This window comes from Grammomys surdaster, unplaced genomic scaffold (assembly GCF_004785775.1).
Source record: "Grammomys surdaster isolate TR1022 unplaced genomic scaffold, NIH_TR_1.0 126131, whole genome shotgun sequence".
NCBI lineage: Eukaryota > Metazoa > Chordata > Mammalia > Rodentia > Muridae > Grammomys > Grammomys surdaster.
The window spans coordinates 6,875,292-6,901,121 of NW_021620939.1; the positions used below are offsets into that span (position 1 = coordinate 6,875,292).

General features: G+C 43.1%; 1 protein-coding gene across 4 annotated transcripts in view; it reads right to left on the reverse strand.

Moving 5' to 3' along the window:
- Positions 1-3,916: 3,916 nt before the first annotated feature.
- The window catches only part of Arih2 (ariadne RBR E3 ubiquitin protein ligase 2), a 54,434-nt gene continuing 32,520 nt past the window's right edge, over positions 3,917-25,830 (reverse strand). For 3 of the 4 annotated variants that reach the window (XM_028756650.1, XM_028756649.1, XM_028756651.1), the window contains 13 exons: positions 20,970-21,037; positions 18,177-18,240; positions 17,480-17,630; positions 15,357-15,478; positions 14,098-14,207; positions 12,337-12,454; positions 11,079-11,129; positions 10,967-10,988; positions 9,369-9,520; positions 8,886-9,029; positions 8,045-8,113; positions 6,317-6,400; positions 3,917-6,145 (listed from right to left, as the gene is read on the reverse strand). In XM_028756650.1, the coding sequence (XP_028612483.1) occupies positions 6,074-6,145; positions 6,317-6,400; positions 8,045-8,113; positions 8,886-9,029; positions 9,369-9,520; positions 10,967-10,988; positions 11,079-11,129; positions 12,337-12,454; positions 14,098-14,207; positions 15,357-15,478; positions 17,480-17,630; positions 18,177-18,240; positions 20,970-21,037 (1,227 nt within the window). In that variant the 3' untranslated portion in view covers positions 3,917-6,073. Of the gene's footprint in view, positions 6,146-6,316; positions 6,456-8,044; positions 8,114-8,885; positions 9,030-9,368; positions 9,521-10,966; positions 10,989-11,078; positions 11,130-12,336; positions 12,455-14,097; positions 14,208-15,356; positions 15,479-17,479; positions 17,631-18,176; positions 18,241-20,969; positions 21,038-25,830 lie in introns of all 4 variants that reach the window. The other variant, XR_003709908.1, reaches the window with a different exon arrangement.

The following is a 25,830-nucleotide window of genomic DNA, read 5'->3' on the forward strand; positions in this document are numbered from 1 at the left end:
GTAGTTTTTTTGGTTCTCGGGAGAAGATGCCCCCTTCCCTCCTTCCAGAAAAATATAGTGGGCATTTTCTCACTCCTGGAAGAGGGGAGTCAGAGTGACAGAAATGCGAGGCAGTGTTTTATGACATAGTGGGCTGCTGAGGCCAACGACTGCACACCAGATGACGAGATTATAGAGTAGTTCCCACGAGTTTGGTTTATTTAAAACATTTTATGTATATGGAATGGCTGTATATTTGTGTGTGCACTCCATGTGTGCCGGTATTTGAAGATAGAAGGGGTGTTGGAGTTGGAGTTACAGATGTTTGTAAGTCACCATGTTGGTGCTGGGACTAAAACCTGTGTGTTCGCCAAGAACACTAAGAACTTTGGGGTTCTTAACCAAAGAGCCTCTCTCCAGCTTCCGTTCTTTAAAAAAAAATAATTTTTAACAACAATAACAAAACGAAAAACCAAATCAAACCAAAAAAACCTAGACAGGGTCTCATATAGTTCAGGCTGGCTCATCAAACTCGAAAGGAGAGGAGGATAAATTTATTCTCCTGCCTCCACCTCTCAAATGCTGGAGTTACTAGGCATGTGCCATCAGATGTTCTTGCAGCTTGCCCCCCACGACCTTGTAGATATTCTTGAAGGCCCTTCTGCAGTCAGACTGGACCACTGAGGGAATCCTGCCAGTCGAACTTTGCTAAGAAGCTGCCCAGTGTGCTCAGGTTGAGCTCCAGCCTGTATCCCTCAAAATGAAGCAGGCGCTGTTTGGTGCCTTAAAGTTACTGGACAGGAAGAGGGAGGGTGGAAGGTTTTTTTTAATCAGGACACTCTGGCCTCTGAAGAAAATAAAACTCAGATTATAAAGCAGCAGCTCTCCTTAGGGGGCCACCCTCAGATGTGCAGCTGACCCGTCCCCACTCTCCCAATGCAGTAAGGTACTACACCTGACAGCTCACTTCTTTCCAACATTCTACAATGGCAGGCTTCTTCAGGGTCACTAACTGCCAGAAGTTTATTAGCTAATCTAGTCAACTTCAAGGAGTACTTTGTTAATCTTCCTAACCCACAAAAAGATATAGGTACCTGAGTTTTCTGGGTCAGAAAGGAACAAGTAGCAATGTTGATTTAGCAAAAAAAAAAAAAAAAAAAAAAAAAAAAAAAAAAAAAAAAAAAAAAAAGCAGCGCCAATGGTCATACATCTTCATAAGAGGTGGGTCCATAGATCTCTGGTGGCCCACCTAGTTGTCCCTATACAGAAGCAAAAGCAGTAAGGACATGGCCTCTTGTCCCAGAATTTATTTTTAGTGTGTGTGTATTCATGGCAGCTGAAGGTTAATACTTACGACTTCCATTACTTTCCACCATATTCACCAAAGAGGCTTTCTCACTTGAACCCAGAGCTCACCAACTGAGCTGGTCTGGTTAGTTAACTGGCTTTGAGAATCCTAGACCCACCTCCCCAGTACTGGGATTATAGGCTGACTGCAGTGCCTACTCAGCCTTTATTTACATGCTGGAGATCTGAACTCTAGACTTCAAGCTTTACCCACTCAACCATCTCCCCAGCTCCCTAAAGTTAATTCACAAAGGAATGTTAATTACTGCTACAATGTTTTAGTCTCAAATCAGCATGGTGGTACCCACCTATGTAATCTCAGCACTTAGGAGGTGAAGGCAGATTCTGTCTCAAAAACAAAGTTAATGATGTAAACAGAGAAATCTTTACTGACCACTTAGGAATATTCCAATTTCTTAGTTGGGTGTAGTAGAACACGCCTGTAACCCCAGTACATGTGAGGCAGAGCCAAGAGGTTCTCCCCCAAATTAAAGGCCTGATTCCAGAGCAGGTTCCAGGGTTTTCCCCCTCTGTAGTTTCCTGTATTTACTTAGGTCAGGAGCCAGTTTCTTGTGTAATAGGGACAACAGACAATTTCTAAAACTATACTTTTCAACTGTTGATAAATATCAACTAAAAGAATTATCATTTTAGACGGGCGGTGGTGGCGCACGCCTTTAATCCCAGCACTTGGGAGGCAGAGGCAGGTGGATTTCTGAGTTCAAGGCCAGCCTGGTCTACAGAGTGAGTTCTATAAAGAGAAACCCTGTCTCGGAAAAGAAAAACAAAAACAAAAATTTTTTTATCATTTTAACTTTCCTGGCTCTGGGATTATAGGTGTGTATGTGCTACAAAACCTGACATTTTACCTAGGATACTGTGTCTTTTGGATATTAGTATGTAGTATATTCAGCTAGCCTTATTAAAAAAATCTGAGAAAAACCTGTGCAGCATATGAACGCCTATGCAGGCCAGGAAAGGGTGCTGGATCTCCCAGAACTGGATTTACAGACAATTGTGAACCATTATGTGCCTGCTGGGAATTGAACCCAGGTCTTATACAAGAACAGCAAGTGCTCTGAACTGCTGAGCCATCTCTCCAGACCCTAAAAAGGCATTTTATTTTTTACATTTAAATGTGTGTATATACATGTTTGTGCTATGGGAAGAGTGTGGAGGTCAGGGGACAACCTACAGGAGTTAGTTTTTCTCCTTCTGCCACAAGGATCTTGAGGCTCTTCCTCAGCTATCAGACAAATGCCTTTTCCCACTGAACCATCTTGCCAGGGACATCATATGCAAAGATCACCAGTAGTATGAACACCATGTTACCCTATGCCTAATGATTTTTATTTATTTATTTTGTTTTTCGAGACAGGGTTTCTCTGTGTAGTCCTGGCTGTCCTGGAACTCAGAAATCCTCCCAAGTGCAGGGATTAAAGGCATGCACCACCACCGCCCAGCATGCCCAATGATTTTCAAGGATGGCCCTATCTTAACTGGTCCTTGCTGCCCAGAAAATCGTATTCACTAGTTCGCTAGTGGGACTAGAGAGATGGCTCAGCAGTTAAGAATACTTGTTGCTCTTGCAGAGGACCTGGGGTAAGTGGAGGGGCGTTGGTTCCCAACATCCATATACCTTTTAGGTAGCAGGTATGTGTATGATAAAGAGACACAGTACACATGCATACAAAATACCCACACACATAAAACAAACAAAAAAAATCCCTAGTGACACCCATTCTATGTCTGTTCTGTCATGAACTAAAGGCACTTCTAGGGGGTAGTGTCCTCTTGTACATCACTGTGTACCCAGTGGTAAGCGTAAGAGCAACACACCGAAGGCCAAGACCAGCAGTGTGGACTTGCAAGCACCCTCCCTGCCCCCAGTGCTAGTTTACCTCTTGTGATGGTTTGTATATGCTTGGCCCAGGGAGTGACACTATTAGGAAGTATAGCCTTGTTGGAGTAGGTGTGTCATTGTGAGTGTGAGCTTTAATATCCTTGTTCTAGCTACCTGAAGTATTTTCCTAGCAGCCTCCAGATGAAGATGTAGAACTCTTAGCTACTCCTGCACCATATCTGCCTGGATTCTGCCATGCTCCCACCTTGATAATAGACTGAACCTCTTGAATCTGTAAGCCAGCCCCAGTTAAATGTTGTCTTTCTAAGAGTTGCCTTGGCCATGGTGTCTGCTCACAGCAATGAAACCCTGAGAAAGCTCTCCTCAGTGCTGCTTGCATGCCTGACACTTTCAAACCCATTTCCAATTTTTGTATTAACTCTCAAGAGCCAATAATGTCCTCTGTATTATGGTTCTGCATCTGCTCTAAAAGGACCCAGAGGTCTTTTAACGACAGGGCTTAGGGCATTCCTACTTCAATCCCAAGATGCTTGTGGGAATGGTTCAATCTTTCGCCAAGGAGAGAACTAACACTTCCAAGCAGGGAACACCTAGAGCTACCTTCTCCTCCTAAGAAGAAGCTTCAAGAAAAGCAGTGCTAAGTCTGGCTGGGTCCTCAGAGCCCCTGAAGGATCGAGAAGAACAAAAGGTAGTCACCTGTACACTTTGAAAAAAAGACTCCACACATTTTATAATCAGAAAATGAGTTTATTTTGAATAAACCACTCAACTTTGCGAGATGACATTACCTCAACTTTTCTTTGAAGAAAGACAAGGATCTGGTCAGTTCATGAAAACACCTTTCTCTACCCTTTGTAGGGCAAAAATAGCAAACTAAACCAAGCCAAACCAAACCCTACCTCTGCCTGACCTTTCAGATGTTCTGATAATGTTAACAAAGGACAACCACTGAGGGTGCAAAACAAAGATCTCCACAGGTGAGGTGCCAGCAGCTACAGGTTGGCAGAGCCTCCTGCAGTGCCAATGGTCAGGGTCACAGCTGAGGAGTGGAGGATGGAGCTGTGCAGTTCAGAAAGTACCCAACGGGGAGTCCGGCTGCAGAGCCACAACTCTGGTCCTGTCATGGCAGTGCCACGAACAGGACTTGATGGAAAGGTCTGTGTACTAACTCAGCATCACAGGCCACCCTGGACCCTGCAGCAGGTACACACCTGGTTCACAATCAGCTCCCATTGGTATTCTGGGTCCATTCACCATGCCCCAAACTACTACTCCCAATCCACCTCACAATCTCACTTGTCAGGGACGACATGAAGAGACAAAACCTGAGGAGGTGAAAGAGGATGTGCAGCTGGTTGTGTACCCAAGCGTCACAGCTGTCACCTGTCTTCAAGAATAACTCAATTTTACAGCTTTACATGGTACCTAGGAAACTGCTGACTGGAGGTGAGAATGTATGACTATCAAAGAATCTGTATCATAACATTCACAGATTTCTCTATAGGCTCTCCTAGGAGTTCAAGGAGGTCCTGTCAAGTATAGACAGCTCTGCCAGTCTCAGAGGGGAGGCACTGAACAAAGCCATGGAAACCCCAGAGATCACAGATCTAACTTTTCAAAGGCCCACAGGACCAGGTTCAAGATAGGAAGGACACCAGGCAAGCTGCCTGTTCCCTTGCACTTGACTGTGCAAGAACTGGTCCTTTCTTCTGGCCAGCCCCTTCTAGTACAGGAACTGAGACCACAAACCAGGGATTTTCCTGGCCTTAGACTCCCAGACCATAGAGATGGGGACTTTTGGGAGCTGCAACTAGGCAAAGCGAAACACACCCCACCCTGGAGCAGCTTCTGGCCACACTCTAGGTGAACATAAAAATAACTTGTGCAAACCTAGCTCTTGAGCCACAAGGCCCATGCCCTTGGTCTAAGAGCCATGCTGAACTCTGACCTTGTGAACTCTGTTCATAAGAACATAACAAGACAGTGACCTGGGTCAGAGTACACCACTTGAATACTGGATCAAAACAAACGACCAAGGAAAAGGAAACTCATCTGGGGGAACAACTCTTTTCAAAGGTGGATTTCTTATCTTTATGAAACAAAAGGAAGCACCATGCTGAACCAGTCTCCCAGTCCAGAGATGCATTAACCCACCTCTGCTGTGGGTGCTGGTCTGGGTGGCCTGACTCAGGGAAACCTCACATTCAAGAATAGAAGCAAGCTTGCAGTGAGACCTTGCTCTGCTCTGTGCCCTGGCTATCCAGCTAAGGCCAGAGGTATGTAAGTCTGTGCTGCATCCTATGAAGTAGGCCAACTCAGCTCCCTATGCTGCCACCCGTGCTCTTCCCCAGGACTCCAGCTCCAGTCAAACAGAATGCTGGAAAGCAGAGGCCACCCCAGGGCCCCCGGCAGTGCAGACAGGCTGAGGCTGGGTGGGCAGGCAGTATCAAGTTACATTCTAAGTCAGATAGCTAAGGGGGAAGCACTCCAATGCCAGTTTATTGTAATTGGGCTCTGTGTTATCTATGGTTTGCCTCTTTCCTTTATAATCGTACAACCTTTGAAAATTACATAAGTTGTAATGATCTAATACTATTAATAGCCATTCAGAAAAAAAAAAAAAGTTCCCTCCCGCCCAACAACCATCCAGGGGAAATGTAAAGTCCTCACTAGAGGCCAGCTCAACATGGCCTCTACCCTGGTAGAAACAAAAAGCAAAAAGATGAGGAGAAAACAAATCGACTAAGAGGTGTGTTGCCAGTGTCTTTCAGGAGTGGGGCCCTGGCTGTTGCCTGGGTCATGAAAGGCTGAGTCTGCAGCATGCAGTACGGAGCCGGGAGCCTCACAGCTATATCTTCCTCACCCCGGCAGCCACAGCCCAGTTTAGGTGTCATGAAAATCCTTTAGCAGGGTTCTTCTCCGCTGCTCTGCTATGTGCATCTGGTTTTCCAAGTCCTGTACAGACAAGACAACAGGTTTCATAAGTTTCAATGCCAGGAGCAGACAGTAAACAAAGCCACAGGCAGCATATCAGACACTCCACGGAGTAAATACCTGCCCTTCCCAATACAATCACTATTAAAATGACATCCTTCCCCTACCTGAAGGAAGGCGGCAGGCACTTACCCCTCTGTCGTAGCTGTCTGCACGCTCAACTTTCCATGAAAGGTTTTCGATCTCAGCCTCCAGCTGAGCCTGCTGGTATTCAAACTGTATGGGCAGAGCAGGAGGGTCAAAAGGAGAGAGGGCTGTAGCCGGGCAGGGCCTGCAGATGGAGGGTACATGCAGCACCTCAGGCTCCAACTAGCAACTGACACGCCTGACACTGTCCTCAGCGTGCCTGCTACTCTTTATGCCCAGAGCTGGAAAACAACATCCCAAGAGCTTCCAGAAGAGAGGAGCAAATGGCAAAGCAACATGTACCGTCCACCACCAAAGGAAGGTGAGAAGCTTAAAGCCACAGGAAAAATGGTCCCAAAACATTGGGACAGATACCGCCAACGTTAAGATGGATATTGTTAAGATACTGCCTTTACTCCACAGTTTACTTTCCCCAGTCATCTGGCCAACAAAGCCTTAAAATGGGGTATACAGCTGTGTCTCAGTTGGCGAAATACCTACCTAGGATGTATGAAGCCTTGGGTTCAGTTTCCAGCATGACATAAACTGGGTCTGGTAGCACACTATGGTATAGTAATCCCAACACTAAAGAGTATCAGAAGTTCAAGGTCCCCCCCCCCCCTTGGTTATTAGCAAGTTTGAGGCCAGCCTGGGCTACATGAAACTCTACCTCCGAAAATAACTAACCAACCAAGCAAAAACGAACAAACAAACAAACAAACAAAAAAACAAAACAAACAAAGAACAACCAAACCAAACAGAAAAATACCCTTTGAAAAACCAAACAATTTGCCCTATGTGGTGGTGGGCCTGTAATCCCAGCACTAGAAGCAGAGACAGAAAAGTTTTAAGTTCAAGGATGCCTGGGCTAATTTTTTTTAGACTCAGAAGAAAGAAATCAAATTGTTTGACTTAGTAACCATACACCTGAGGAATAAAATGTTACACAAAAAGACTTTCCTCAGTCTTAGTTGTGACAATGAAAGTGGAAACAACTTTCATCTCAAATGATACATTAAGCTAAGCTATTTGGAGCATTTATGTAAAGAAGAATTCAATCTGGTAAACGCTGAGGGCTGTGACAATGATAAACTTGTAACAATAAGATACATGCATCTTTGTGCTTTGGTGTTTGAGATAAGGATCTGCTATAGTCTAGGCCGCACAGAAAACTCAATCCTTCTGGATCACTGGGGTCACAAAGTTTGTGCAACCATGCCTGTGTTTTTCTTGTACTGAGATGGAATCTGGGAGCTCATGTATGCTAGGCAAGTGCTCTACCACAAAGCTTTGCTTAACTTACAACAAAGTTTTCCATAACATTAATTTTAAAGACTAGAAAATGCATGACATAAATGCTATGTTTTCCCACATTTAAGGGATATATAAAAATAAAAACTTTTATCATCAGGAGAAACAACCATACCTAAGAAGAAGAACTAAAGGAAAAACAGACAACTATAATATAAGGATGTGTATGATATGGCCACTGGCTATCCAAGTGATCACACACTTTTTGAGTCCATTGATCTTTAAATATCACTGTTTAAGGGATCAGGTGCATCTGGCTACTATAGCATCTGAGGTCCAGAGCTAGAATGGATTTTTGCAGTAAGACAGTTTTCACTGTGTTCTCCCAATGACCAGGTCAGGACCATGTTCACCTGTACAGTGCCTGTAAAAATGGGCCCCTCTAAAGTTGCATGGAACAGCAGAAAGGCAGTTATGGCTTACCAGCTTCTTCCTGGGACCGGATTCCATGTAGTATGCATATGGATAGGTGTATTGCAGGGTATATCGACACTGTAGTAGGAAAGAAAAAAAAAAGTTTTATCTTTGATTCTACCTGACCCACACATTAGGTGGCTCTTACAATTCATATCCAACCATGCAAATGGTGACTCTAGACATGGGGACCTTAAAGAAACAAGGCCAAACTACAGAGATGATGGACTACAAGAAGACAGGGAAACTGGAAACAAGAATGGTCACAGAATCAACACCCTTCATATTGATTAAGCACCAACAGTTGCCTCAAGACTTTTCTGTGGTCATTAAAATCTACATATCTCGGGGGCTGGTGAGATGGTTCAGCGGTTAAGAGCACTGACTGCTCTTCTGGAGGTCATGAGTTCAAATCCCAGCAACCACATGGTGCCTCACAACCATCTGTAATGAGATCTGATACCTTCTTATGGGGTATCTGAAGACAGCTACAATATACTTACACATAATAAATAAATGAAAACTTAAAAAAAAACTGTGATAAAATCTACATCTCGATATTTATCGATTACATACTATCACTTCAGTTAGCCATAAATGGAACAAAGAAGAAAAAGGCTTGAGCTCTCTGTTGGCAGAGACAGTAAAACTGCTCAGAAGTCTCTTAGACATCTAGCAAAGGGCCAAAACTCCGGCATTTTCAGCACAGACATGTGCCCCACAGACATGAATGCAAAGCTATGCAGGGCACCAAATTCCTCCTTTCTTCCCCCTCCTCTCAGAGATGGCCTCCTACCCTAATGTTTGCAGCCAACAGGGGCCAGTGATGGAAGAGTGAGATGGTGGATACCTTGGCTAACAGCTTGGCAGCATTCTGCAGGTACTGCCAGTCAATCCACGTTCCCAGATTGTTCATAACCCTCTCTTGAATCTTCTCGTGAATCCGCTGGTATGTTTGTGCCTCCAGCTGCAAGCTTTTGTTGTGATTTTCCCACTATAAAGCAGAGAAAGAAAAAAAAAATGTAGAGTCCCAGGAAGGTACAGAGGTCAACACAGAAGTTTAAGACAAACACTGGCTGGTAGGCCATGCCCATATATTGCTCTATCTTCTTATGGAACAGACGGACCATGATCCATCACTCAACTAAGGGAATAAATATCCCATCATCCTGCACAACTGAAAAACCACATTTGTAGGAGGCGATACCCAAGCAGGTGACTGGAGCCAGTCACTGACTTCCACACACACATACAGTACCCCAGTGCTCTCCTGTCAGCAGGCCAAGTGGGGAAAGCCAACTCTGAAAGGGCTGCTGTAAGGTAAGACACTTACCCTTTCAAAGTAGAACAAGTACTTCTTGAGGGCCTCCCTGGCCTGTGCTTGCTGGCTCTGGTTGACAATGTCAGGATTCTCCTTGTACCGACTACATTCATAGTACTCACTACCATGCGTCTTCCAGTCTCCTAGGCACATCCAGCAGAAGTCTGCACAGAAAGGAGGGTGAAGGAATTTATCTTCACAAGACAACCACACACTCCTCCAAGGCACAGGCAGGAGAGCAGGATGAAGGGGTAACCCGAACACAGACTCCCAAAGTTGCCTCTCTGCAGGGGGATGTACAACTCTCACTCTTGTCACAGCTCCTGTCCCCTAGCTTGTTAGGACAGCCAATGGCTTATGAATTCCAACAGCAAACATCATATGCCTTACTGTGCTGGACAAGGTCACAGGTCAGCCCTGTCAATACCATTGCAGGAAGCAAAAATGTGCCCAAAAGAGTCTCATCTGGTCATCTAGAACACAGGCTGACTACAGAGACTGCTATCCTCATTACTTCCCAGGGTGAGTAATTCTTGCTTGCCCTAAGATTATACACAAAACTGAAAATCAAATTTCTTCCTTTTTTGGTGTGTGTGCACCTATGCTCATGCATATACACTTTGAGGACAGAGGTCAATTCTGAATGTTGTTCCCCAGGTGCTTGGTTGTCCCTCACCCACCCCTGCCCTTTGAGACAGATAAACTGTAGGCTAGGCTAGCCAGCAGGAAGTCCCAGGAACTCACTTGTCTCTGCCTCTCCAACACTGAAGACTGAGATTACAAATATATGCCACTATATATACACCTGTCTTTATTACCCAGGTAACAAACGGGTCATGTCACAATTGTGAAATTGAGAAACTGTGTGGGAGACTATTTGAACATATCTTCAATTTGTAGGAATTTGATCTGGCAGGAAGGAAAAGGAAACTACCAATTTGTAGCTCTGTAAATTGATCCCAATGGATGAAAGATAGATACTGCTCTCGAAGAAAAACTTTTTTTTTTTGGTTTTCGAGACAGGGTTTCTCTGTGTAGCCCTGGCTGTCCTGGAACTCACTCTGTAGACCAGGCTGGCCTCGAACTCAGAAATCCGCCTGCCTCTGCCTCCCAAGTGCTGGGATTAAAGGCGTGCGCCACCACCGCCTGGCTGAAGAAAAACTTTTAATTCTCTTGATATCCATCTGTTTTGGGAAAAATAAAAAAACACACTAAACCTTGGACTAAGTGTGTTGGCACATGTCTGTAATCCACCCACTTGGGAGACACAGATGGAGGACTGCAGCAAGCCCGAGGCCACCCAGGCCTACATAGCAGACCCTGCCCATAAAGAAAGATAAGGAAAAAAGTCTTGTTGGATGACTGAAGATCATGAGGTCACACCAAACTTGACTTTTAACTACATATGTCACCAAGACAGCAATGGAATTATAAAAAAAAGTCCCCACCCCCAAGTCAAAAGCTGCTCTGAGGCCAGTTACGTGATCTTAAGTGATGGAGAGTCAGTCCCCTTTGATTTGCTGCTTCGTTATAAAGGAACTCACTAAGAAGTAATGGGGTTGAAAGCACAAGGAACACAGACCACAGCCCTAGACCAGGCCTGAACTCACCATGCTTACACTTGGAGCATTGCTGTCAGAGAGAAACAGAAGAGAACACATTTAGGAAGCATACTTTGAACAAGGACTCCATGTTTGCATGCAAACTACCTCTCCTGCTCACCATGTGATTGCAGCCTCCGTTCTTCTCAATGCAGATGTTGCACTTGGGACACTGAGGAGACAGAAGGTGCCATTAGGCTCACACATCACCAGCCCGGTTCTAAGAAACATTACACACAACTCCAAGCACCCATGCCCAGTAGCTCATGGTGAGCACTTCTGGGGAGGAGTGTCTCACTTAAATGTGGCAGGTCGCTGAGGCTGGAATAGCAATACAAGGAAATGAGGTCAGCATGCTGGGATCTGAAATAATTCCACTGTCAGCTCAGGTCCACTAAGTCCTCCACCATCTGTCCTTGCTATGACACCACTCAGATTAAGCCCAGGCTGAGGCAGCAGAAAGAGGGCCTGCTGGGAGAAACTAAGTCCTGCTCAGCTTGCTTGGACTCTGGCTTCCAGAAGAGGGTGTGGAAACTGCCTCAAAACTCTTCTCACTTGAAAAAGGACAGCAAGCCTAGAGTGAAGCAGCTCCTCCCCTCAGGGTGAAGCAGTCTGCGTGTGATCCTGAGTCAGTGAGCAGCTTCCCCCAGGGTTAGCGTTAGTGAACACTGAGACTGTCTGGGCTTGTATTATACAGTCTTGCTACTTATGAACTATGCCAACTAACTGCTCCACTTCTAGGCTATCAAAGTTTAGTAAATAGCAACAGAAACTAGGGTTTTAGTTTTCTAGTTAGTTCTCCTTCAGGTCAAACTCTTCTAAGTACTTTGGAATTTTATTAAAATAAATGCATCTGGAGCTAAAGAGATGGCTCAGCAGTTAACAGCACTTGTTGCTCTTGCAGGGGATCAGAGTTCAATTCCTAACACCACACAGTGCCTCAAAATCATCCATTAATTCTAGTTCCAAAATATCCAAAAGGCACATAAGTGGTGCATATACATATATTCAGGTAGAACATTCATACATAAAGTAAAAAAAGATATTATTATTAGTAATAATAATAATCGACATGATTTCTCTATGTAGCTCTGGCTCTCTATGTTAGACAGAACAGGCTGACCTCGAACTTACAGAGACCCACTTATCTCTGCCTTTGGAGTGAGCACCCATGACCAGCTCTAAAAATTAAGAAAAAAAAAAAATGTGTCCAAGGATAAAAACAGATAAAACTATACTAAGCATGGCAGAGTGTCCAGTCTCTCATCAGAGCCCCAGGCTCTCTATATATGCTCTTCTCTCAGATGGCTAATGCACAGGGAGAGCCCTGGGCTGCACTCCTTAGGAAAGATGCAGTACAGGTGACATATGGTCCTTACATCTTTAGTGTGAGCACTAATGTAGTTAGCCGTCTCGGAGTCATCTGCACATTTGGTGAGCCATTTCCGGATTGTGGCACAGTCTGTGGGGGCGTGATACATCTGTCGACACTTGAAACTTAAAATTGGAAAAGAAACACATTCAAACAGTCATCAGGTCAGGGTTTCCTGTTTTAAATTTTCGTTTGAATTAACAAATTCTGAGTTAGGGATTAGGCAAAATCACTTCTCTAGGTCTTTGGGACTTTACTCACCCAGGATTATAATGAAACACATTGTGAACGCTTCCTGATCTTGAGCCCAAGATGCTCTCAACAGGCTTACAGAAGTTAGCTTCTCCTTAAACCCCTTGGATGGTATTTACCCTTTCCGAAAGAAGTCAAACAAAGCCCAGTTTCCTTTTATTCCCCACCTTCTCTACACCTTCCGGCTAGATGTGCACATAAGGATACACGAATACCAGCACTTGTAAAGTCTGAGGGTACTACTATATGTGAAAAGAAACAGGCGGTAATGCACATCTTTAATCCCAGCACTTGGGAAGCAGAGGCAGTTGGATCCACAAAGTGAGATTGAGGACAGTCAGTGCTACACAGAGAAACCCTGTCCCAACTACCCACACTCCTCTCCGAAAGAAATTGAAGCTTAAAAAACCAAACCAAAGCAAAGCAAAGCTAGGACTCTGGTTTTCCATTTCCTTTTGTACAAGTGAACAGTAAAGGTCCCCAAGGCAGCAACTATTCAGTTCTCAACTTTTGCTGGGATCACTGTTCTGAACAGCACAAGACACACACAGCCGTTTACTGTGAGGCCTCTATGAAGCTGATCATCAGTCTTCCAGGGAGCTGCAATTAGGACAAACCTGGATCTAAACTATGGCTCTGCTATTTACTGGTAGTTAGTAACCTGTACCTTGGTTTCCTGACATAGACTAAAATGGTGACAGCAAATCTCACAGCTGTGATGATGCAGGGGAATGGCTGGACACAGGCTTGTCACTTGGAATTTACTGAATGAGGAGAATCTCAGATGTAGAATTCACCCATGAATCAGTTTTATACAAGTCAGCCAGTGCCAGTGGGGTGGCACATGGAATCAATTCTAGCACTACTACCAGCTAATGGAGGGCAGATCTTTGCGATCTTTAGAGGACAGCTTGGTTTACAAAGTAAGTTCCAGGTTAGCCAAAGTTACATAGCAAGACCTTGTCTCAAAACTAAACAAAATAAGAAAAACAATGTCCTGGGTTCAACTCTTAGCACCATATAAACTAGCCATGATGATGAAACTCTGGAATCACAGCACTATGGAAGCACAAGGAAGACCATCAGATGTCCAAGGTCATCTTGGCTATGCTTTGAATCTGAGGCCAGCCTGAGCTAAATAAGATCTTGCCAAAAGATATTAAAAAATTAATTTAAAATTTAGCTAAAAAAAAAAAAAGTTCAAAACAGAGATAAGATAAAAAGTGTTGAAGTCACTGCAAACAATCTGTAAGGTAGACAGTGTCTGGGTCATGAGTACAGCACAAACCTAACATACTTGCCAGGAATCTGCCACTTCCTTGCCTTCAGAGTCTGTTCATTTACCAAAAATACCTTGAGGAACATGAAATGCTGGGCACAAACCTGGCCACCTAGAGCTGTACTCTTCTAGACAGATGTGTTAACTCTCCCAGCCCTGTCCTCACATACAGCCACATGCTCTCTGGAGGAAGATGGACCATGAGCCCAGGACTGCTCAGCATCCGCTCTCTCTTACCAGAAGACCTCGTTGCACCGATTGCACTGCACTCGGCGAGCTCTGGGCTCCTGTACCCGAATAACCATGGGGCAGTCTGCACCAGGGCACAGCTGGAGCTGATAATGACTCTGTAAACACATCAAAGGGAAATGATGAGAGATCTTCTGTTGTGTCTCAAACAGACTGCTCAAGTGCCTCTGCACTTCCAGCTGATGACCTATATCAAAGAACTAAACAAATTTAGTATCGATGTTGTGAAGAGCAGATACTAATTACTACAAAGAATCTTTCTTTAGCTTAAAACAAGGAGCCACCAACTCAAAGTTATTTTATAAGAAGGTATAGAAGTATACCTGTAGGCTAGGAAAAGACATGTCTGCCTATAGCTCCAGATACTTAGCTACTTAGAAAACTAAGGCAGGAGGATTGCTTGAGTCCAGGGAGTTTAATTAAGGGGATCTGGGTCAACCCAGGGATAACATATGTCAGGAAAAAAATGTTTCGATGTGGGTTGGATGAGAACACAGCTCAGTTACCTGTGCATCTGACAGCTTGAGGACTCAAAGACCCTTAATAATCTGTCCACAGGAACAAATTATGCAAAGAAAAAGGCCTTGTGTTTATCCTGCATATGTGCAGAACAACAACCAATCCAATAAGCTTTTAAACTAAGTCATAACAGACAAAGTTGAAAATTATGCTGTACAGAATCTGCAAAGCTGGACTGACAGCCTAAAAGGAAACAGAATATAGAACTGACCATACTGGTATCCTGAAAAACTTTTCAAATTGTTAAAACCCAAACAAAACAGCCCTTCTCTGGGCTGAATTGTAGTGAAAAACAAACAGAATAGCAACTTTTGAGCTATGTCTGCCCCGTGCTCACCCCTCAAATAAGATGACTTGCGCAGCTTGCATTGATGACAGGGATGGCTGTCCACATTATGGCAGTGAAAACCAAGACTCAGGTAAACTAATGAGCAAGTGGTCTCAGAACAAGGAAGCAACAGATCTGAGATCTAGACAGCATTTTTTCATTATCACAGTTTTTAAAATTAAATTATGCACCTAGTGTGGGAAATGAATAGGTATGTGCTGATACATGCAGGTACCTAGAAAGGCCAGAAGAAGGTGTCAAGATCCTCTGTGGCTGGAGTTATGGATGAAACATGAGTACTGAGAATTAACACGGTCCTCTTCATGACCTATGTGACTTACCACCACTTATGACTGTACTGTCAAGAAGACAGAGGGCAAAAGAACAAGGCTGCTCATACCTCCACATAGTCCCTAAAGAGGTAGCGCCTGTATTTATCTCTCAATTCTTCGTTGGGAAGCAAGGGAAATACAAAGTCCTCTGGTGTTCGAAGTGGACAATCCTGAGCCATACATGAGATTCCTGTTGAACAAAGATAATGTGACGGATGACCATACTGTAGAAGACACAATACAATATACTTATCCACTATATTCAACCAACAAATTCTAATTTCATACAGGAAATTCTCTGTTCAAAATAGTTGTCAAAGCTGGGTATGGTAGAGCCTTTAATCGTGGAGGCAGGTTATGAGTTCGAGGCCACTTTGTCTACAAAGTGAGTCCAAGAAAGAGATGGCTGTTACACAGAGAAATAGTGACTCAAAAAAACACAAAACAAGATAAAACAACATGAACTTATTTAAAAAGAAATTAACATGTTTTCATCAAATGTAACGAAGATATTGGGCCTAATTATTCAAATATCATTATAAGCACCACTAAATAAAATTATAATGTTAGGTGTAGTAGCTCATGCCTTTAATCCCAGCATTGGGGAAGCAGAGACAGAGTCTGAAGGCGACCTGGTTTACATAATGAGATCCAGGTCAGCTAAGGCTACATGTGGAGACCTGTTTCAAACAACAACAACAATAGCAAAAAATATTATAGACTTAGTGAGTTATATGACTGATTTCATAATATCGTGTACATGTAATTATTAGTAATATATTGATATCTTGGTGTTTTCTTTTTTTTGGAGGGGAGGCAGAGAACACTATTTCATATAGTCCAAGCTAGCTTTAAGCTTGCTATGTAGCTGAAGCAGGCCTTGAACTCCTGATGCTTTTGCTTCCACCTCTCATATGTTGGGATCACAGTGTGCCACCATGCCTAGGTTAATAATCCTGAGATTCTGCAGCAATGAACATGGTTCTTAATATTATCAAGTCAGGGGACTACAAATACTCCTGCACCTGATAATCAAATCTGATAGAGGTTACATTGCCCAAAAGCAGTAGATAGAATCAAAACACGGCAGGCAGCTCAAAGGACAGCTTCCTCAGCATCCTACCCCCGTCCCCACCTCATTAAAGACAGGGTTTCTCTCTATGAAGTCTTGGTTGCCCTGTAATTGACTCTGTAGACCAGGCTGATCTCCAATTCAGAGATCATCCTGTTTCTGCCTCTTGAATACTGGGAATTAAAGGTGTGTACCACCAATGCCTAACTAAGGACAGATCTCTTAATAATGACACAAGATCAGTTTGTACTCACACCAATAGTTCTAAAACCTTTAATTTTCGCATTTTACTAGAGACTACAGAAAACTGTATTACTATTTAGACTGACTATATTTGTGGAGAGCTTTTTAGGGCCGCTTGGCAGGAATTTGACATTGGGCCATGACAAGAAGTAAGTACAGGCAGGGCTCTGATTTTAGGCTAGAACAGGGAAATAAGTTCTGGCAGGAATCTAATTTTAGGCTGGAACAAAGAAGCAGGCTTCACGCATGAATATGACTTTTGGGCTAGGACAGGGAAGTAGGATCAGATATCTTGGTCATCCTGATTGGCACCTCAGAAACAGTAGTCACGGGACTTTATTTATTGCCTTGCTTGTTCTTTGACTATTTGTGTTTATTGTACTGCTTGACCTTATTTCTTGCACGTAATTAAAATGGTATAAAAGCAGACTGGGAAAAATAAACCCGTCTCAGCCTCAGAACTGGCTGGGTCGTGCTACAGTGTTGTCTAACTGTCGTTTTTCTTTTTAATCCTCAATCATGCGCTGGAGAACTGAGCTAGCTTGGTCAATCTGTTAATCTTAGAAGAAATGCTTACTTAAGTGTACAAAAATACAGACTGAAAGACAAATATTTTAAGGCTGGAGAGACGGCTTAGCAGTTAAAAGCACTTGTTGCTCTAACAGAGGACCTGAGTTCTATTCCGAGAACCCAAATGATGATCACTGTCACTTTCATTCCAAGGATCCCACGTCTCCTCTCACGTCTGCAGGCACTAAGCACACACATGGTACACAGAGCTACACATAATACTTACTATACACATAAAATCAAATAAATATGTTTTTCAAAAGACTTTTTTTTTGAGAGGCATATTTAATTTCAGTGCAGACTCACCTACACCGACACCATCTTTGACAAGTACTGAGCAATGCTGCTCCCAACAGCTTCGGCAAAACTGATGTTGGCAGGCCAGAGAGAGCAGGTTTTCCTTCCGCACAAACTGCATACACACTGCACAGTGGTGAGGGGGATGGGCTGTGGGGACCTAGGGAGAGAAGGAGGACAAACACCACGTAAGGTTCTGAAAGGCTGAACTGTAAGGGTTCTCACAGTCCACACTACAGTTTGTCAAGAGCAGTGGTTTTCCCATATAAACATACCCAAATCACAAAACAGATTAGCGTCTAGGCTCTTGGTTTTTGTAAAAGACCTGAGTTAGGTTCCCAGCACCACATGACAGCCCACACCCATCTGTAATCCAAGTTCCAGGGGATTCAATGCTCTCTGTTGGCCTCCATACATACTAGGCATGCACGTAGTACATATGCAAACTTGTAGGCAGAACACTCATGCCTTTAATCCCAGCACTCAGGAAGCAAAGGCAGGCAGCAGATCTGAGTTTCAGGCAAAGTTCTGTCTACATAACAAGACCTTGTTAAAATAAGAGAGAAAAACTGGGGGTTGAGGAGAATTAGGAGCAAAATAAGGATCTCAGGCATTCTATACAGCACCAAACAAAGCTGGTGCTAACACTGTGAGCCACAGAGAAAGCCATGAACACTAAAGACCGCTCATTCTAGCAGTGACTCACATGTTTGCATGGATTAGGTTGAACTCGAGCCTCAACAAGCAGCTGAGCAGAATTAGACCTGTACCTAGAAAACAAAAGGCAGAAACAGAATCACATCTCAAGACATTTTTAACTCTCAAGAACAGACCAGACCATCAGGTGTTGTGGTTATATCAAAGTGTCTTTTACCTTGTCAGCATAATAATGGTACATGTCTATAATCCTAGCACTCAGCAAATTTGAGGCCAGCCTATTCTATATAGTATGTTTCAGGTTATCTCTGATAATTTCTTTGTTGAACCAAATTTCATTTTATCTCAATATATTCTTTTCTTTGGGGATGGGCAGGGGCCAAGAAGAGGTTGGAGACAGGATTTTACTTTGTAGCCCTGGCTGTCCTGGAACTCTAACAGATCTGCCTGTCTCTACCTTTCAAGTACTGAGATTGCAGGGGTGTGCCACAATGCTCAGTGGTTCTGTTTGGTTTTCAATATTTATTTTATGTGTATGAAACTTTTGCTTGCATGTATGTATATGCATAATCTGTGCGCCTGGTACCAAGCAGGCTAGGAGAGGGCACTGGAGTCTCTGAAACTAGAGTTCTATATAGTCAGTTGTAGCTGCCATGTGGTACTAGGAATTGAACCTGGGTCCTCAGCAAGAGCAATAAGAATCATTGAACCACCAGCCCTCAAGACTGTTTTCTGAGAGAGAAAAGATAAATAGCTGATGAGAGAATATAAAATGCAGCCAGATTTATAAAGTTATAAAATCATACAAATACAAGATACATAATTTTTAAAAAGGATTTACTTTATGTATGTGAGTACACTGTTGATCTTTTCAGACACACCAGAAGAGGACATTAGATACCATTACAGATGGTTTTGTGCCATTGTGTGGTTGCTGGGAATTGAACTCAGGATCTTTGGGAGAGTAGTCAGTGCTCTTAACCACTGAGCCACCTCTCCAGCTTCCCAGAAGATACAGTTTAAGAATAAAATAAGAGTATAAAAAGTATTGGGGCCAGGCAGAGGTGGTGCATCCCTTTAATCCCAGCACTTGGGAGGCAGAGGCAGGTGGATTTCTGAATTTGAGGCCAGCCTGGTCTACAGAAAGAGTTCCAGGACAGCCAGAGAACTACACAGAGAAACCCTGTCTCAAAAAAACCAAAAAATTATTGGGAAGGAAATAGCTCAGTTAGCAGAGTATTTGCTTCATGCATAAGGTTTGATGTCTTGCACTACATAAACCTTGGTGGCACATGTATGTATTTTCAGTATTCAAGAAGAAGAGATAGGGAGACCTACCGTGCCCAATTTGAAGCTATTCTTGGTTTCTGTCATTCTTAATTGTCAAAGACCCGAGGAAGCCACTGCTATTGACATGTAGTAGGTAAAGCCCACAGGAGCTGCCAGATTTCCAATAGTTTACATAGTAGCACTACATCCCCAAAGAATTATCTACTCCAGCCAAGCTTCATGGCATAGATCTGTATTCCCAGCTACTTCAAACAGCTACTTCAGACATAGCAACAGGCAGATCACAAGTTAAAGGCCAGCCTGGGCTACAGAGAGACCTAGACAACTTAGCAAAATTGTATTTCATCTTTTTTTTCTTTTTTTTTTTTTGGTTTTTCGAGACAGTGTTTCTCTGTATAGTCCTGGCTGTCCCAGAACTCACTCTCACTCTGTAGACCAGGCTGGCTTCGAACTCAGAAATCCACGTGCCTCTGCCTCCCAAGTGCTGGGATTAAAGGCTTGCGCCACCGCTGCCCGGCAAAATTGTATTTCAAAATAACGGGTAAATTGGGGTTGGGGATATAGCTAAGTGGGAAAGCTCTTGCTCAGTCCATCAAAAGCGTTAAAGGCATGTACCATCATCACACCTAACCATTTTCCAACCTTTTAGGGGTAGGTGTTATGGGGAATGGTCTATTACACACAGACACAGAAGACTTAATGTAAATCTGCTGCCAAACAACAGAGGTATAAAAAAAGTATGAAGACACCTGTATAGTAACAAAAAACTATTCCAGCATTAAAACTGAAGTAGAAGAGTATGCTGAAGAGATGAGAATATGCTCAAAGAAAAGGACATAAAATATCTTGCAGTGTTTTAGCGACTGTGTGTGCATTAAGGACATACTCCACAGTGCCGAGAGCAATCACAGTGGGTTGGGCAGACACTGAAGAATGCTACGGACTCACCTTTCCACTGAACATCTCACTATGTTCAGGATACATGCTGGCTCGTTTTTATGTTAATTTAACAAAAGCCAGAAGTCATCTGAGAGGGGGAACCTTGACTGAGAAAATGCTTCCCTAAGATCAGGCTATAGGCCTGCTGTGGTAATATACTCTTTTGATCCCAGGGCTCAGAGGTAGAGACAGGCACATCTCCTTGAGTTCAAGGCCAGCCTGGTCTACAAAACAAATTCAACGACAGCCAGAGCTATATAATGGTTGTCTTCCCCCACCCCCACCAAAATCTTGGAGGCAGGAGAGATGGCTCAGCAGTTAAGGGCATTGACTGCTCTTCCAGAGGTACTGAGTTCAATTCCCAGAAACCACACAGACTATAATGAGATCTGATGCCACATAAAATAAATCTTAAAAACAAAACAAAAAACCCAAAAGATTAGACTGTAGGCCAAGCCTGGAAGGTACTTTCTTAATCAGTGACTGATGCGGGTGGGGCAGCCCATTGTGGGTGGTGACAGCCCTGGGCTACAAGAAACCAGGCTTTGTAAAATCACAGTGGTTGGGCAGAGGATGCTATGGGCAATTTCATCTCTTCCCCTGAATATCTTACCTGTCCAGAATCTCTGAGACTTGCCAGTGGAAATTAACTAATATAAGTTTTGCAACTGAATGAGATACCTGTAAGAAATAACAACAAAAAAAAACCAACAAATTTTAACTGTAGTCTCTCATAGTGTTTTAATCCTTTGAGAAATGAATACATTCACTACTATGCTAGGCTCACATTCTTTTTTTTAGTTGTTATGTTTTTGTCTTTTAAGTTAAATTTCCTGTATTAGTTATTTTATACATCTCTTGTTCTTCATCTTTGTTTTCATTAGTGTTTTCTACTAAACATTAGAAACTCTCACTGGAAACTAAAGCAAAACCATCCTTTCTACAGTAATTAAACATGTGATATCCAACATTAAGCAAGAGAGCTCCCCAACTGGGTTCCAAATGTTACAAATGTTCTCGAATGCTGCTCTAGAAGGCCACATACACAGAGTGCTTCTAGTTAGGACTAGCAGTACATCTCCAGGTATCTGATTTATTTTCTGTGAACAACAAAATGAATTTAAAGTCAGATGTAGTAGCATATAATTTTAATCTCAGCAGGCAAACCTCTTCTGAGATCAAGACCAAGTCTAAAAAGTAAGTTTCAGGCTAGCCAGGGGTACAGTGAGACCCTGAGCCATCTGAATGCATAAAGCCAAATGTCTTTAATTTCGGGAGACAGAGGCAGACAAATTTCTGGTGTACGCAGATAGTGCCAAGCAGAGATATACAGTGAGACCCTATCTCAAGTAAGTAACAATTAAAGCCAGTTTACTATTTTTTCACGACAGAGTTTTTCTATGTAGCTAGACCTGGTTGTCTTGAAACTTGTTCTGTAGACTCAGATCAGAGACTGCCTGCATCTGCCTTCTGAAGGCTGATAGATTAAAGGAATCTGCCACCACACTTATCTTAAAAACCAGTTTTAAATCTTGAATTCACAAAATCCAACAAGCTTTAATCGCTAAGCATTTAAAGATTGTAGATCATTTTCTGGTCTTTATATATGGCTCTGACTATTAAAGAGACTCACAAAAATGACAAGAGCTGCCAGGCGGTGGTGACGCACGCCTTTAATCCCAGCACCTGGGAGGCAGAGGCAGGTGGATTTCTGAGTTCGAGGCCAGCCTGGTCTACAGAGTGAGTTCCAGGACAGCCAGGGCTATACAGAGAAACCACGTCTCGAAAAACAAAACAAAACAAAACAAAACAAAAAAAATGACCACAGCTACTGTAAGTTCTTCCTCCTAAGGAAATGAGAGGAGACATGCACCACTAGGCTATTGAGATAATAAAAATAACTTATGGGCTGGAGAGATGGCTCAGTGGTTAAGAGCACTGACTGCTCTTCCAGAGGTCCTGAGTTCAATTCCCAGCAACCACATGGTGGCTCACAACCATCTGTAATGAGATCAGATGCCCTCTTCTGGTGTGTCTGAAGACAGCTACAGTTTGTATGTATATGTGTGTGTGTGTGTGTGTGTGTGTGTGTGTGTGTATCTTTAAAAAAATAAGTCGTATGCCCAAGGAAAGTGATCCTAATAAATAATAATGTAACAGAGTCATGCAATGGACAACAGCGTCCTTGCTGAGAAGAATGCTACAGCTATGGACACAGAACAGCTTTACTTTGGGGATAAGTCTCAGATAACCTAGGCTAACAGATGGCTACAGCTGACCTTCAACTTCCAATCCTCTTGCTTTCATGTCCTCAATTCTGGGATCACAGATGTGTGCCACCATGTCCAGTTTATACTCACAGAGCTCTGTATATGATGGCCAAGCACTCAACCAACTGAGCTCCAGAGAAGTTTACATTTCAATATTAGGTTAAAGAAGCAAGTAGCAATATAACATTTAATTCATAGGGGACATGATATCTTATTAATTGAAAAGTAAATTAGTTGAAAACATCTCAAGTGTCAAGACTAGGGTAGGAGCCAAAGGGTTGAGATGTGTTTGGAGGCCTAGATCAGGCAGGCTTCTCAGAGAAAGCACAGGATAGCATGAGGATGCCACTGAAAATATGAAAGGCCAGTAGATACCTCAGGATATAGACATTACTCTGATCTGGGGCTGAGTCTATAAACTGCAGCTACCTGTACGGTAGTCCCTATCTGGATCACAGAGAAGAACTTTTAACAGGGAAGGCATAGTAACTAACATGTGATTCCCAGCTCTGGAGTGCAAGTCATCCCTGAGACTAAATAAAGCATATCCTAGAATGATGTCATTATCAAAGGCTGTTCAATCAGTAAGTGCCTTCCTGTCCCACAGGCCAAATACATCTGGAGAAAACCAAGGAAAACCTCACTTGAGGCAAGGGTTCTCACTACCCTTCTGTAATGGCTGGTTTAGTGTGTCAACTTGACACAAGCTGGAGTTATCACAGAGATGAGGAAATGCCTCCATGAAATCCAGCTGTAGGGCATTTTCTGAATTAGTGATCAAGGGAGGAGGGCCCAATGTGGGTAGTGCCATCCCTGGGTTGGTAGTCTTGGGTTCTATAAGAAAGCAAGCTAAGCAAGGCAGAGGAAGCAAGCCAGAAAGTAACATCCCTCCATGGCCTCTGCATCAGCTCCTGCTTTCTGACCTACTTGAATTCCAGTCCTGATTTTCTTTGGTGATGAACAGCAATGTGAAGTGTAAGCTGAATAAACCCTTTCCTACCCAACTTGCTTCTTGGTCATGTTTGTACAGGAATAAAAACCCTGACTAAGACACCGTCTATGAAAGTTGAAGACTATATACACTGCTAAACAATTTTCTTACTGAGGCTCATGGAGACTTAAGGCAAAGGTTCCTAAATCCTGGATAGTAATGTCTTTTGTAATGTCTTTTAACTGTTGCCATAATTCATCTCAACTTTTTCTTTAAATTTTAGCAGATTCATACATACAGCTGTTATGCATAAATTTTATTTGTTTATTGATTGATTGATTGATAAGGCCTCACTACTCAGCCTTGTTTGGATGAGAATGTTCTATGTAGAGCAGGCTGGCTTAGACACCCAGCTACCTCTGCCCCTTGAGTACCTGCATTACAGATGTGCCCACCATGCTGGATTTCCCCTTAGAAGCCCTCACTATAGAGCTATGTAGCCCACACTAGTTCAAACTTGTGCTCCTTCTTGCCTTGGCCACCATGTGCTGGGACTATAGTGTGTTCCACAACACCTACTTTACAATACTTTTATTTCTAATGTATATGAGTTGTATGTACAATGGGAGCGCCAGTGCCACAGTGTAGTGCTGGAGAACAACTTTGTAAGAGGACATCCTCTCCATACTGGAACAGTTTATCTTTGCTGTCTGATGTACTCAGTCACCCTCACACCTGTCCTGTGTCCTTCTTTTCTTCTTTCACCCTTCCTTTAAACAGTCTTTCTTTGGGGAGGGAGGGTGGCAGGAGTGGTTGCAACTACAGAGACTACTCTGCTTTAGCCCCCTGAGTGTTGATGACTGATGTGCATGCAACCTTGTCTGGCCACAACTGCTTCTTACTCGGGGGGGTGGGGGCCGAAATTGCCAAAGATAACCTTAAATTCTCTCTTCTACTTGAATTACGGATGTGGGCCACCAAACCCAGCTGTTCTGATTTCAATGTATCTTATAATATAGTGGGCCTGGGCCCAGTAAAGTCATTAAAATCACTACAGATGACTTAGGTGAAATCTTTAAGAATAGGGGGTCAGGGCTGCCTCCCTCAATTCCACAAAGCCCACACAATTGGTTTAGAAATAGATATCAATTCAATAATGGTGATCAGTTATTACTTCATGTGTGCTCATATGTGTATGCATACACTCAGAGGTTACATGACAACCTCAGCTGTCAGTCCTGTCTTGCATTTTTCTGAGAGATCTTTTGTTGTTTGTATCTTAATACAGCAGGCTTGCTGGCCTTCTTCACAGGCCTCTTTAGATTCTTCTGTCTCCACCTATGTATTTGAATGTGAGATTACAGATATGAGCTACTGTTCACATGGTTTGGGTATCTGAACTAAGGTTTTTACCCACTTAACCCAGCCCCTGCGATACTGTTATTAACCTGTGGGCTCCATTGCTCTGTCTTTTCTTCTTCCTCCTTTCTGTTTATCTTCAATATAAGATTTCTCTGTGTAGCCCTGGCTGTCCTCAAACTCAGAGATATGCCTGCCTCTGCCTCCTGACCGTTGGGATCAAAGGTGTGTACCTTTGTGTGTGCCTGGAAACCTGTGGGCTTTTCAAAAAGAAATTTTGGCTTTTTTTTTTTTCTTAAAGGAAGTGTTTAAATCCAGGACAGCCAGGGCTATACAGAGAAACCCTGTATTGAAACAAACAAACAAACAAACAAACAACCCCCCCCCCAAAAAAGGTGTTCAAGACATTTACTTAAACACGGTTCTTAGTCTGATTCCTTGAATTCAACACTAATAGCTACAGCAAAGCCTGAGAATTAGCACAAGAGAAAAAGTTCAAATACACTAACAACATGGCTCTGTTAGAGCCAGAAATTTACCGACTACAAGTCTGTATCCTAGCAGTTGAATTTTGATAAAGAGAAGACTAGGGGCTCAACAGTTAAGCTCTGACCCCTTTCTGGCCTCCATGGATACCAGGCACATACATGGTACACAATTAACTACAGATGTAGATAGATAAAAGACTCATACACATAAAATAAAAATAAGTCAATTGAAAAAAAAAAAAAAAAAAAAAAGACTAGCCGGGCAGTGGTGGTGCACGCCTTTAATCCCAGCACTTGGGAGGCAGAGGCAGGCGGATTTCTGAGTTCGAGGCCAGCCTGGTCTACAAAGTGAGTTCTAGGACAGCCAGGGCTACACAGAGAAACCCTGTCTCAAAAAAAAAAAAAAAAAAAAAAAAAAAAAAAAAA